Source organism: Embiotoca jacksoni, unplaced genomic scaffold (genome assembly GCF_022577435.1).
Source record: "Embiotoca jacksoni isolate LCO1_2020_lvr unplaced genomic scaffold, fEmbJac1.0.p SCAF_19, whole genome shotgun sequence".
NCBI classification, from domain to species: domain Eukaryota; kingdom Metazoa; phylum Chordata; class Actinopteri; family Embiotocidae; genus Embiotoca; species Embiotoca jacksoni.
This window is the reverse complement of record NW_027185329.1, coordinates 1,062,748-1,075,000: the sequence shown is the minus strand read 5'-3', so window position 1 is coordinate 1,075,000 and position 12,253 is coordinate 1,062,748. Positions and strand designations below refer to the sequence as shown.

Below are 12,253 nucleotides of genomic sequence, written 5' to 3'. Positions count from 1 at the left end.
ACAAGATGAAGAGGCAGAGAAGAAGAAAAGAAGAGAGAGTAAAAGAAGATGGGGAGATGGAGGGGTGAGGAGGAGGGGGGGGGGGGGGGTTGTGGGATGGGTGGTGAGGAGGGATGGGAGGGGAGGGGGGGTAAAGTAGAACCACCTGTGGCGGCGTCACTGCACCCTCATTACGCTCGTGTGCACACGCGTGTTAACGATAATGGCCATGTGTGTGTGTGTGTGTGTGTGTGTGTGTGTGTGTGTGTGTGTGTGTTCATGTGTGTGTATGTTCCATTACATCCCCCCCCTCCCCGCCCCCACTTGATCGGCCTATCTTAAATTACATGGCTGGCTGGGGCAGATTTAGCAAATGGCGTAAAACAGCCGGAGCTGAAACCTCAACCGCCACTTTAAAGTGATTGTCTGGATGTGTGTTGTTAGGTTTTTTTTCTTCCATCTGTGTGTGTGTGTGTGTGTGTGTGTGTGTGTGTGTGTGTGTGAACAGTTATTCTAACTAAATGGAAACTTCTTGAAAAACAGCCGCCCTCTACACACACACACACACACACACACACACACACACACACACACACACACACACACACACACACACACACACACACACACAGGTTCTGTCGGGGTGATTGTCGTTACGCCCCGTTCTCAGGGAACTTTGTGACCACAACAGTTGTAAGCTGTCACACTGACGACCAGCCGATTCCCCGCAGGACCGAACCGCAGCGACGGCCGGTCCAAGCCGACTGGATCTGCACCCGCCGAGCCAAATAACTCCTGAACAGCAGCCAGAAATACATTAATGGATGTTTTTTTTGGCCTCTTTTGAGGCAAAAAAAACACTCATATTTGACATATTATCACCTCGTAAAGTCGCTGAGGGCTTAAACCACATCCCACAGACACAAAGCAAATGTAAGCGTCCCGTTGGAGTCCAGCTGGTGAATCTAAGTGAGTTTTTACTCTAATTTGAACTCTGGTTTGGTCTCCAGCAACTCCTGGTGAAATGATCTGTCTCTTTAGCTTCTTTAAGTGTGTTTGAGACTGAAATACACGCTTTTAAAACCAAAACAAGGAGATAAAACGGGCTAGAAACCAGGAACACATTTTTTGTCGTGTTTCACATCTTTGAGGATATTTTTCGGTCTGACGAGCAGCCGTCGCTGCCCAATTTATGTTCTGACCGTGTGAAAACTCAGCTGCATCCCAGAGGGAACATCATGAGGTGAAATTAACGTTTACACCAAAACCCCTGAAGAAAATTTTCAAGTATATGAATTAAAATATAACGTTTGTTGTCAACATCTTGACATCAAAAGTTGTCATAAAATCACCGAAAAAGTAAAATCTCTATAAGCGTTGCCTCGAAATACAATAAAAGTCTAGTCTGTGAACTGTGGTGCTCCCAAAGTATTTTACTAATAATTGCTGTGCAATGTTTCGATCAATAAGATCTTCTGAAGGCCAAACCACGATGTTTTCTTCAACCGTAATTATGTTAGGCACTAAAACCTGACGCCGACATCACGCCTTCTGGTGGACAGATGGGTGCATTACGCACTTTGGCGTGTTAGGGAAAAAAATAGATCAATATAACATGAAATATTTTTAATAATTATTTTGTGTTTATTTGATATTTGTTTTCTTTTTGTTTGTTTCAGTAATTTCACCTTTATTTTTATTTTTTTTAGGAGATTTTTGTTGTTGATCGTTTAAAGATTTTAAAAAAATTCCATTTGTGCCTGAAGAAGATTCACAGCGGTTATTAATAAAAAACACTGTTGGAGCTCAGCAGCGTGACAACTTCTGCCTTTTTTTTCTTTTCGCTACGAGCATTTTTCTCTTCCAATTCCAGCACCTGCAGAAAAAAAAACATTTCTTGGATGTACGTCATCTGTTTTTCTCCCCGAGATGAGAACATTTGGAAAAATCAAAATTTATCTCACATGTTAGAAAGAATAAAATATTTTTCTTGTTGCACCGTTAACGGGTTTTTTTTGTGAAACAAACACGGAGCAAAAGGTGAAGTCAGCAGCCGGTCATGCAACAAGCTGACTGGAAGTCAAGATAAATACATTTAATAATAAAAAAATTCAGCAAGCTTTTAAAGATTATTAGCAGAAATGCAAAATATACACAATCTGAAATAAATAAATCTTTTAATATTCGAGCAGACGAGTTCATTTCTGTCCAAAAATGATTCTCCGTCCGGATTAAATATTTCCCTGTAAAATCCTGTTTAATCATTAAGGCCGCAGGAATTTAAAACAACAGGAAAAAGATAGAAATAATTAAGAAAGTGAAATTTGAAAAGCAGCTGACCTGTTTCTAGCTGATACGAGTCACGTCGCACCAGCGGGTCCAAAGTGTCGTAGTCCACCGTCACACAGCGCCCGTTCAGCCACAGCTCTCTGCCTGCAGACGACAAACAGTCAGCGGCTGGTCAGGAGTCAGCGAAACAACAACAACAACAACACACACACACACACACACACACACACAGAGTCCATCTGGCACCAGATCTAATTTCAAATGTGATTTAGATAATGATGTGAGCTGTAATTGTTGGATTTCTATGTGCTTCGTCAGTGTGTGTGTCTCTGAATGTGTGTGTTTTCGTGTGTGTGTGTGTGTTTTCCCCTGCGTACAGTATCTGCTATCTGAATTCCTGTCAGATGTGTGTGTGTGATAACCGCTCCTATTACTTCCTGTTGGGCGTGTGATTGTGAGCTCTGGGGGTCGGACGGCGTCCAACACTGCCCCCACCTGGGTGACCGAGTGGAGGCCGAGTGTTCGTGTGTGTGTGTGTGTGTGTGTGTGTGTGTGTGTGTGTGTGTGTGTGTGTGTGTGTGTGTGTGAGTGAGTGAGTGAGTGAGTGAGTGAGTGAGTGAGTGAGTGAGTCACTTTTGTCTCTTCTGCTTGAATTAAGAGACACAATGAAGCTCGGTGCAGCACTGTGACCAAAATAATGAGTCTGTCTGGGACTCCAGATGTTTGATTTTATTAACTCTGTTGCCAAATAAGTAAAAAAATAAATCTTCTTTAAGATCTCAACATGGAAACTCTTTTTGAATCTGCGTAGAAGAAATGCAGCATTTTCTAATTTCCCCTTTAGAATAAAAAAAAAAAGAAAAGATTTATGGGCTTTTATTTACCTGTAAAAATATAAGTTTTAAATGCAGAGTTGAATTTTGTGACTCTTTCTTTTCTCTGCCTTTGAATAGAAATGAAAGTGGATTTGTGACTTATGCTGTCTGGTTTTCGCTTTCATTTCTAGTCGAATTTATCTTTATAGCTTATTTACACACAACATACGTTGAGCACAACTTCAGGGCCATCGAAATAAAGCATTAAAAACAAAATTAAAAAAAACACATTAAAGACTAACTATTATTAAATAATAACAAAAAAATGGAAATATGAACCCAAAATATGACCTGAAATTATACACGGGGCTTAAAACCTTGAATTATAATTTGAAAATTGGACATAAGTATGTTTTCAAGGCTGTTCCAAAGTGCCTCTGAGAAAACCCGGTCGACCCGGAGACTCAGTCCGGATCCAGGAACGACTAAAAGCTGCCGGTCCGTAGATCTGAGCCAACAACAAGCGCTGCCGGGGTGAAACAGGTCGGACAGATCGGCAGCCAATGTGATGAAGCCAGCAGAGCAGAAATGTGCTTGTGATGTTTCTGTAACTTACAGGCTTTGATTAAAAGATAAATCAAATCTTACCTGCTATTTTTTCCGGACTGTCAGAGAGCAGCAGCTCCACTTTCCCGTCTTCTGGGAACCGAGGATCTGAAATATATATAAAAAAAAAGAGAGAAATCAGACATCTGGACGGTGAACCTGACGCTTCAACACCTGTACAGCTGATGTGGTTCCAGACAGACGGACAGATTTATCTGTGACACGTTGAAACGTAAAAATACCTTCGCTGGCGCAGTCCAGGTCGGCCTTGGAGAAGGCGAGACTGTGTCCGAGCACGAGGCCCGTATGGAACTGGAGGCGGAAGACGACCTGACGGCTCGCCGCCCGGTTGTTTTTATCGTAACAAACCACCTGAAACCACAAGATAAACACACGCGTCCCCGTTTACTGACGCACTTCACGCACTCATTTTGATTTATTTTAATATATTTTATAACTTTCCAACATATCAGATGTTATAAAAGAGCAAATAATTTGGCACTTTTGGCTGCACGTTGTGCCACAAAAAGTTTATTATCATTTTTGTTGTTATCAAGTATTTAGTTAGACTTGATTTGTCTTGAACATACGTAAATATATTCAGATATGTGCAGCACGCCAACACAGTAAACATATATACGAATTTTCGTGAAAAACTTCTCAACTGAATAACACTGAAAAATACAATAATAAGATGCATTTAGAGATTTAAACCTGATTTATGAATATTTATAGTAGTATTAGTGGTTGTGTTATTAGTTCAACATCAAGTGAGCTGAACATTGTTTATTATTATTCCAGGAAAACTTTAGAAAATATTTTTACATTTTGGTGACATAAAGCCCAAAAATTAGAAAAATGTATTCCGAGTCCTGAAATAAATAAGAGTTTAAAATACACAAACTAGTTAAAAAAAACTTGCTTGAAATAAAAGTCGTGTACGTATTGATCAGATGATATTATTAGATATTATTAGCGCTCACCATGATGTCGCCTTTGAGCAGCTGAGCCGGCTGAAGCACAAAGTAGAGCCGGTCCGTGTGAGCTGCGTCAACGTGGCTGAGGTGGAGATAAAGCACGCATCGTTACCATGGTTACCTTACCATCGCGCCGCCTTCACTGAGCGTGAACGAGGTCGTCCTTACTAGACTGCTGATGTGCAGACGGCTTGAAGACTCTGGTAGACCCTCAGGAAGAGGCAGCATCCTAAGAAACAACCAGAAAAATTCATAAAGTACGTTGGTTGTGGAAATTTTACGGGAAATTAAACGAGGTGAAATATTACCAACTTCTGCCTTAAGCGTGTTCAAGATTTTATATATTGTGCTTCCTTCAAATGGGGTCGTGTTTACCGTATTCAGTCGACATTAATGCCGCCCCCTTGCGGTACTCACGAGTTCAGACATTTCCTGAAACGCTCTGAGTTCTTGAGTTGTGACGTGTTTCCTGACGTTTACAGAAATAGCAAAGTTCCCCAAAAATTTGACCAAAAATCTGATGCAAAAAAACAATGCTGAGAACCAATATTGGACGGCTGTGGGCCCCTCAGATGATACTGCTTTAAAATGAGCCACAATCCCATCGTGGAAATCACTGCATGGGCTCAGGAACACTTTGGCTGTAAGCTGTTGAAGCTTTTCTGTTCCCCAAAAACACCCAAAATCTGATGTTAGTCAGGCTGTCAAGTTGTACTGGGACCTTCTGAGGCGTCTGAGGGCAAAACATTTGCTGCAAAACCACCTGAACTGTGTCGCCACGGCAACGACCTTCTCCAACAGCGAGTTTCTCCCAATCGTCGCTGCCCACCCTCAATTTTTCCCGCTACTTCTTTCTCAGCTGCTGTTTATTTATCTGATTCAGATCGTAGCTCGGCTGCTCACCTCCATCCGCTCGTACTTTCGGGAGGCCGTGAAGAACGACGCAGAGAAGGAAAGACGGAGACGGACACATCCTCAGTCCTCCTTTCAACACGCTGCCGAGCATCCACGCATACCTGCGGAGCAAAAAGACAACACATCCTGCATCTGGTTTTCTCTGAGTTCCCTTGTTTCACAGCTTTGGAGGACGAGTCAGGTGATTAGAGGCCTCGCAGGTCAACCGTCACACCGCATCCCTTCGGTCCGCAATCGGAGATCGAAGGGCCGATCCGGAGTTGACCTTCGACCCCGGGGTCTTACCGTTTCTGCGAGGGCGTCATGAGAGCGGTGAGCTTGTCGTTGCAGAACCTCCTCATGGCGAAGTGGTCGAGAGAAAGGTCTGCACTGAGAGAGAGGCACATGTTCAGAGGATATTTAGTCGCCCGTTGGGTCGGAGATCCGGAGGGACTTTGATTTGCTGATGAGGATCATGCGACACTTGTGTTTTTACATTTTTAGGTCATTTTCCTTTCAGAAATCTCAAGCGACACCGTATATGTGAAAACAAATAAAAACCTAAATGCCAGACGTGATATCACCTCTTTCTTTCGTAAACCTTTGCACATGTGCACTCCCTTTCACAAAGCACATAGATCATTGCCAGAGGGACAATGGTCATAATCAGATATTTCTCAACGCTGAGTCAGCGGCGTGGCCATGAACAGCATGCACACACACACGTGTGCACACCAACAGTTTCCTCTTTTCTGCATTTTTTTTTTGGGGGGAGGGGGGTTTGCCTTCAGCTGACTTTTACTGATTAGTCATGATGAAGTGACTAAAAGTTCAAGATATGCTGCAGTTTGATGCTGCAACAATCTGTCACGCCAGCCTTAATAAAGGGAAAATGAACAATGTTTTGACGGAGTCCGGCAGTAAAAGTAAATTAATCGTAAATAAATTCACTTCTGTCCGACGTCAACATGATCCCTGCCTGAAAATCAAATAACAGCCGAGTTCAAAGTCCCGTCAATCAGTCGTGTTGGCCTTTGCCTGCTGGAGACGTACAGTGGATCACTCGAGTCAATTGTTCTGTCTGCGCTCATTGAGTCGCAAATACTTCCAACAACGAATTTCAACGCGGCGTCGTTGGTTTACGGTTACTGATCACTTCACGTTGACGAAATCACGCAGATAATCCCGACGTGTGCAACTCTAAGAAGAGAAGAAGTCTTCAAGAAACTGAATTAAGTTAAACAAGTTAATGTCTCTCAGAACATGAAAACTTTGTAGTAAATATGAGAAGTTGTTCTCTAGACTGTGATCGTTTTTAAAAGTTTGGCCTGCTTGACATTTTTACTTCCAACTCATCAAAAACTGTAAATTAGAGCTGAATAATAAATTAAAAAACTAGTTGTGACCTTTTCTAAAAACTCTCAGCTGCAACGATGCTGATTTTGATGCAGCAGCAATAAAGCGCTACATCCATTTTAATCACGTTAGTACCAGGCGCTTCGTTTCCTGAGCAACATTGTAACCAAGCAGCAACCATCGGAGCAGTTTGAAAACAGGAAGTGACCATATTTGGACGAGCTGGGGGAGGAAACCTGACGATACTACGTCCCGCCCACCAATAGCTGTAACCTGACTGCACCACAGGCCTGTCAATCAAACAGACACGCCCCCAAAAACAGGTCTTCTTGAATCTTCTTTTCTAATGAATGAGGGATTATTTTCAGATGGACCTCCAGAAAACTAATAAGAAGGAGTGACTTTATCTAACAACACCGAGATAACTGATGGACACATTTTATTCACTTTGGATTTGATGAGAGAAGTTGAATGGGAGTCTATGGAGGCTTTTTTTTTTTTTTTAAAGCCGACCTCTAGTGGCACTCGGAGGTAATGCAGCTTTAAGGCACTTCCGCATCGGCCTCATTTTTCAGACCCGGACGCTACGAACACTTTTATATCCAGTCAAAGGTCCTCATAAAGTCAGTGTTCATCAGTGTTACCTGGCCGACATGTAGCTGAAGTGGATGTAAGACGCCACCAGGACTCCGAGCCGGCCTTTACCTCCCTGCAGAGGACACCAGAGTCAGGACGAATAAACTTCAAGTGCTCACCGAACGTCTCATAGATCACTTCGCTGTTTTACCCGGCAGTGTAACACCAGGACGTGCTTCGGATGCGTTTGCAGCCAGTTCTCCATCGTCGTGCACACGTTAAAAATCTGATCCAGGCTCGGAGCCAAGAGATCCACCCAACCGGTGTCCAGAACCTGACGGAAACAAAACAAACAGGCATTGTACCAGCGCACGCGCATCACGCTGCGATATTTCACAATTCAGTCTGGCACTCGTTATATTTACCTTGTGGTTCATCTGGGCGATAGTAACGTGTCTCTGTGAGAGGTTGATGAGCTGAAAAAAAGGTGTTGGCATGAGAAAAATGTGGGTTTTATTTGTGTCACCGTAGAATTGGTCCCCCAGAGTCAGACTGTCAACACCGAGTTCCACTGGGACCTTCTGAGGCGTCCGAGGGGAAAAAACATTCGCTGCAAACCACCTGAACTGTGGCGCCATGGCAACAGGGTTCCCCAAAAATGGGACCAAAAATGTTAAGGAACAATGCTGGACGGCTGTGGGCCCCTCAGATGACACTGCTTTAAAACCAGCCACAATCCTGTAGTGGAAATCACTGCACAGGCTCAGGAACACTTTGGCTGTAAGCAGGCGTGTTGAAGCTTTTCTGTTCCCCCCCGAAAAAACAAAATCTGACTGTTAAGTTCTGCTGAGACCTTCTGAGGCGGGTTGACTAAATCAATGTAGCAAATCCACATTGTAACTTTATGATAAACACTCATTCGAGGCTTTTTCCTGTATTTTCCTTCAATATTGGAAAAAAACAAAGTCAAAACTATAAAATAAAAATCTCTCTTCCAGCCGTCTCACCATGTAGTTGTGTCCATGTTTGGATTGCAGCATGGCAACGATCTCCTGCAGGTTCTGCAGGTAGATCTGCTCCGGACACCCGGCGGGGCAGAAAATGGTGATGATGCGCTCGGTGATGTAGGTCAGATCCATTCGATGGTGTTCCTCCATGTCCCGGTTTCAGTCACATGGGCGCCTGCGAAACATCCAGGAAGTGAGAAAGAAAGAAAAAAAAAAAAAAAAAGAGGCCAGGAAGATTTAGAGAAGTGAGACTTTTGGTTTGTCTGAAGCTCGTGCCACATCAGCTGGACGGCGGATTTGTTTCGGCTTCACCCGGCGAATATCTGAGTTCAAATGCGGTCAGCCTCAGAAATCCTGCAAATCCGTTTACTGGATGTGAAGCTAAAACAAAGTGGGGTCGAGCTTACTCAGTGGAAACCCCCCGCCGGGCCGGGCCGGTCTGGTCACGGGAGGAGAGATGACGAACGGTAACCTCATGACTCATCAACACTAAAACTGGAACGCTGATTCTGACGAGGACGGAAAATGTGACTGGACTTTCTTTTTTTTTACATTCACGTGACTCAACAACAAATTTATTAATTGGTTCTATATTTGAAGAAGGAGAAGTTATATCTGTCACACTTTCTGATAAGCTGCCATTAATAAACATATTAAGAAAGTAATTAAAACATTTATTACAGGATTTATGAAGCCATTAATGTGGTTTTCTGTCGTTTCAGCTCGAGCGCTAGTTTTACCACCTTCAGGACATCTAAACCATTCAGAAATACTTACAGTTGGTTGTTTGATTGATTGATTGATTGACTTTGACCAAATTAGAGGACAATTTCAACATGTCACATTTGAACACAAACAGGCTGTTTTCCCGATGCTAAGCTACGCTAACTAGCTGCTGGCAGTGTTTACTGAACAAGTTTGTTTTTAGCTACTTCCTAAACATTTTAGTAATTCGATGCCAATTAGTGTTCAACACTTTCTATAACTTATTACACCTGTAGTCTGACACAGCGATGACGCAACGTCCAAAAAGAGAGGCTTATTAAAAAACAGTAAACAGCATTACCAAATAAACATTTCTGGAGTTTTTTTTAATTGCGCTGCAGCTGTAGTTGATAAATTGTCTCGTCTTGTCTGTTGCCAGTTCACAAATATTTGAACTAAAAACAAAGAGCAAACTTTTTCAAATCAATAATAGACCGTTCTATCTAAAATCTTCCTTGTCTACTTTTTATTGGATTTCAGCGGCACAAAATGTGTCTGAATGTTCTTTTGCAACACGTCTAGTTTTTCTTCTGTTTTTTTTGGTTTTTTTTTTACTTCAGAGTCTAATCTGAGATCCTGAAGATTTCCTCCCACATTCCTGCGTAAAAAAAAAAAAAAAAAACCGTTCTGAGTCGGATCATTTCTGTGGTCTGTGTCGGCATATGGGCGTCTGAGATGACATGCATGTTTGTGCACTTCTACTGTAGTGAAACCGTCTCGTGTAGCGCAGCGAAAAGGAAGAGCGTTTACAAAGAGCGGCGGTTAACCTCGCCTTCACCCCGGACCATGTGACCGCAGCAGAGTAAACAGTGATACGAGCAGGAATAACGTCCTGGGAACCACCGCAGCCGCTCGCCGTCTCACCCCAACGATCAAAGCGGGCTTGTTTGGTTTTTACGAGGTCACCGAAGACCGAGGTTACGTCATTGACAATCATATTCTTATTATTTAAAAAAAACACATTTTAATTGTTGGCAGTCTATTTCAGAAGCAGAGAAGTTTACGCTGAACCCAATAAATACTGATATGATGTCACGCGCACAGTCGAGAGACTCATCTGTACATTAATGCTTTGGTTGTGTGATCTGTAAAGCCTCATTAAGGATGCCAGGTTGGTAAAATGTTCAAAACTTAACGTGATATTATCAGAACAGGATCCTGGACGGAGTTATTGATCCGAGGCCCGATGAAGCAGTGTCAACAATCACTTCAAAATTGAGCTTGAAGGTTCAAAATATTCATTAAAAAAATAACCAAAATGTTCCTGTAGATTCTGTGAAATGAAAATGATTTCCTCTCTTATTAATATTTAGGTCATTTATTATAAGATCCTGCTGTGTATTTGTTTTCAATGCATATTGAGTATCCACAATTTAAACACCTCATTGACGATTTAAAATAATTAGGGCCCACGCGAGTGGGCGTGGCCAAATGGCTCGCTAGCGCCCCCTACACAGATGCCGCGGCGGCTACATTTACCTACATGCACGAAGTCTCTTGGCATCATGAATTTGTTTTCGTCGATCGGTGTGCCCGTGGCGTGGCGGCCATTTTGAGCGTCTCGTCATGAAACTACAAGTGACTGTAACATTACATCTAACAGTCCGGCCCTGAAGACACTTGTGTGGTAATATTCGCTCATAGTCGTAGCGCCCCCTGGTGGCAAGTGGAAATGACACTTTTCATACTTTTACATGCTACATCGAGCTGGTTGATCACATGAACCTAAATTTGGGTCAGAATAGCTTAAACATGTGGTTGATGATATATTGAGAATTTCGTTCGACTTTGTCAAAGAGCGTTGCCGTGGCGATACGGCAAAGTTTGATGTTTCGCTATGACACAGGAAGTCGATGTTTAAGGTCAAAGGATGCTTGAAACCTCACAAAATGTGGCACATACATCCGCGTGGTGAGACGATACATCTGATATGTGTTTTGTGAGTGGGCGTGGCCAAACGGCTCGCATAAACTGCAGCCCCGGCATCTAGTTTTACCTACATGCAGCAACATTTTGGATATGTGTATCACATCGAGATGTACAAAAAAGTCTCTTGGCAGCATGACCTCAACTCAACAGGAAGTCCACCATTTTTAACTTAGTCGCCATTTTTGGCAAATCGCACCTGTTGTATTTTAACGAACTCCTCTGACAGACATTAATGTACCGACCTGAAGTTTTGTCTGTCCTATCTTAACACCTTGGAGATGAAAAGTTATCAAAGGAATTTGTTTTCGTCCAATGGTGTGCCTGTGGCGTGGCGGCCATTTTGACCGTATCGTCATGAAACTACAAGTGACTGTAACTTCTATGTACATATTCCGATCTTCCTCAAACATTACATCTTTGATAACAGTCCCGCCCCGACCCGACCCGCCGGCTCCCCAAAGTGCACCGTGCGAGGGCCAGCATATCACTGCTTGCAGTTTTAATTTATTTAATTATTCATTTTGGGAGAAAAAACAATCAAAAAAGACCAATCAATAGGACTTGCTCGTGTCATATCAGTGACCAAATCCCTCACGAGCTTCTTACCAGGGATGAACTTTGAGATACTATGCGAACTGTGTGAATGTACAGAACACTGAACTGGGCACCGGGGTCAAAAAGGGTCAAAAGGGGTCAAAAGGGGTAAAAGGGGTCGAAAGAGGGTCAGGGTTCACACAGAGCATCCGTTTGAAGTGACTGTTTACATCTCTTTGTTTGGAAGTCAATCAAACAACGACAAAGAGACACAAAAAGACGACAAAGAGATGCAAAATAACCTGAAAGAGACGCAAATTGACTAAATATTGACACCCAAACTATACTAGACACGCAAAATTACCACAAAATACACGCAAAACAACTAAAAAGAGACAAAAAAAGACAAGTCTGTTCTCGACTTGTTTTCATACATAGGTGTAAAAAAACGGGTCTTTCAGCCTCCAACACGTGTCTCCGTTGTTTGAGCGAGTCTTCGCCGAAACGTTTGACAAACAATCTTAAT

General features: G+C 42.8%; 1 protein-coding gene across 1 annotated transcript in view; it reads right to left on the bottom strand.

Annotated features, from left to right (window-relative positions):
• Positions 1-12,253, bottom strand: part of LOC138200354 (tensin-3-like) — a 39,545-nt gene that overhangs the window by 26,172 nt on the left and 1,120 nt on the right. The window contains exons 2-12 of the mRNA XM_069152940.1: positions 8,500-8,674; positions 7,918-7,968; positions 7,704-7,826; positions 7,561-7,625; positions 5,867-5,950; positions 5,570-5,682; positions 4,835-4,895; positions 4,673-4,748; positions 3,932-4,061; positions 3,732-3,797; positions 2,320-2,412 (exon numbers count right to left, since the gene is read on the bottom strand). Of these exons, the coding sequence (XP_069009041.1) occupies positions 2,320-2,412; positions 3,732-3,797; positions 3,932-4,061; positions 4,673-4,748; positions 4,835-4,895; positions 5,570-5,682; positions 5,867-5,950; positions 7,561-7,625; positions 7,704-7,826; positions 7,918-7,968; positions 8,500-8,649 (1,012 nt within the window). The 5' untranslated portion in view covers positions 8,650-8,674. The remainder of the gene's footprint in view (positions 1-2,319; positions 2,413-3,731; positions 3,798-3,931; positions 4,062-4,672; positions 4,749-4,834; positions 4,896-5,569; positions 5,683-5,866; positions 5,951-7,560; positions 7,626-7,703; positions 7,827-7,917; positions 7,969-8,499; positions 8,675-12,253) is intronic.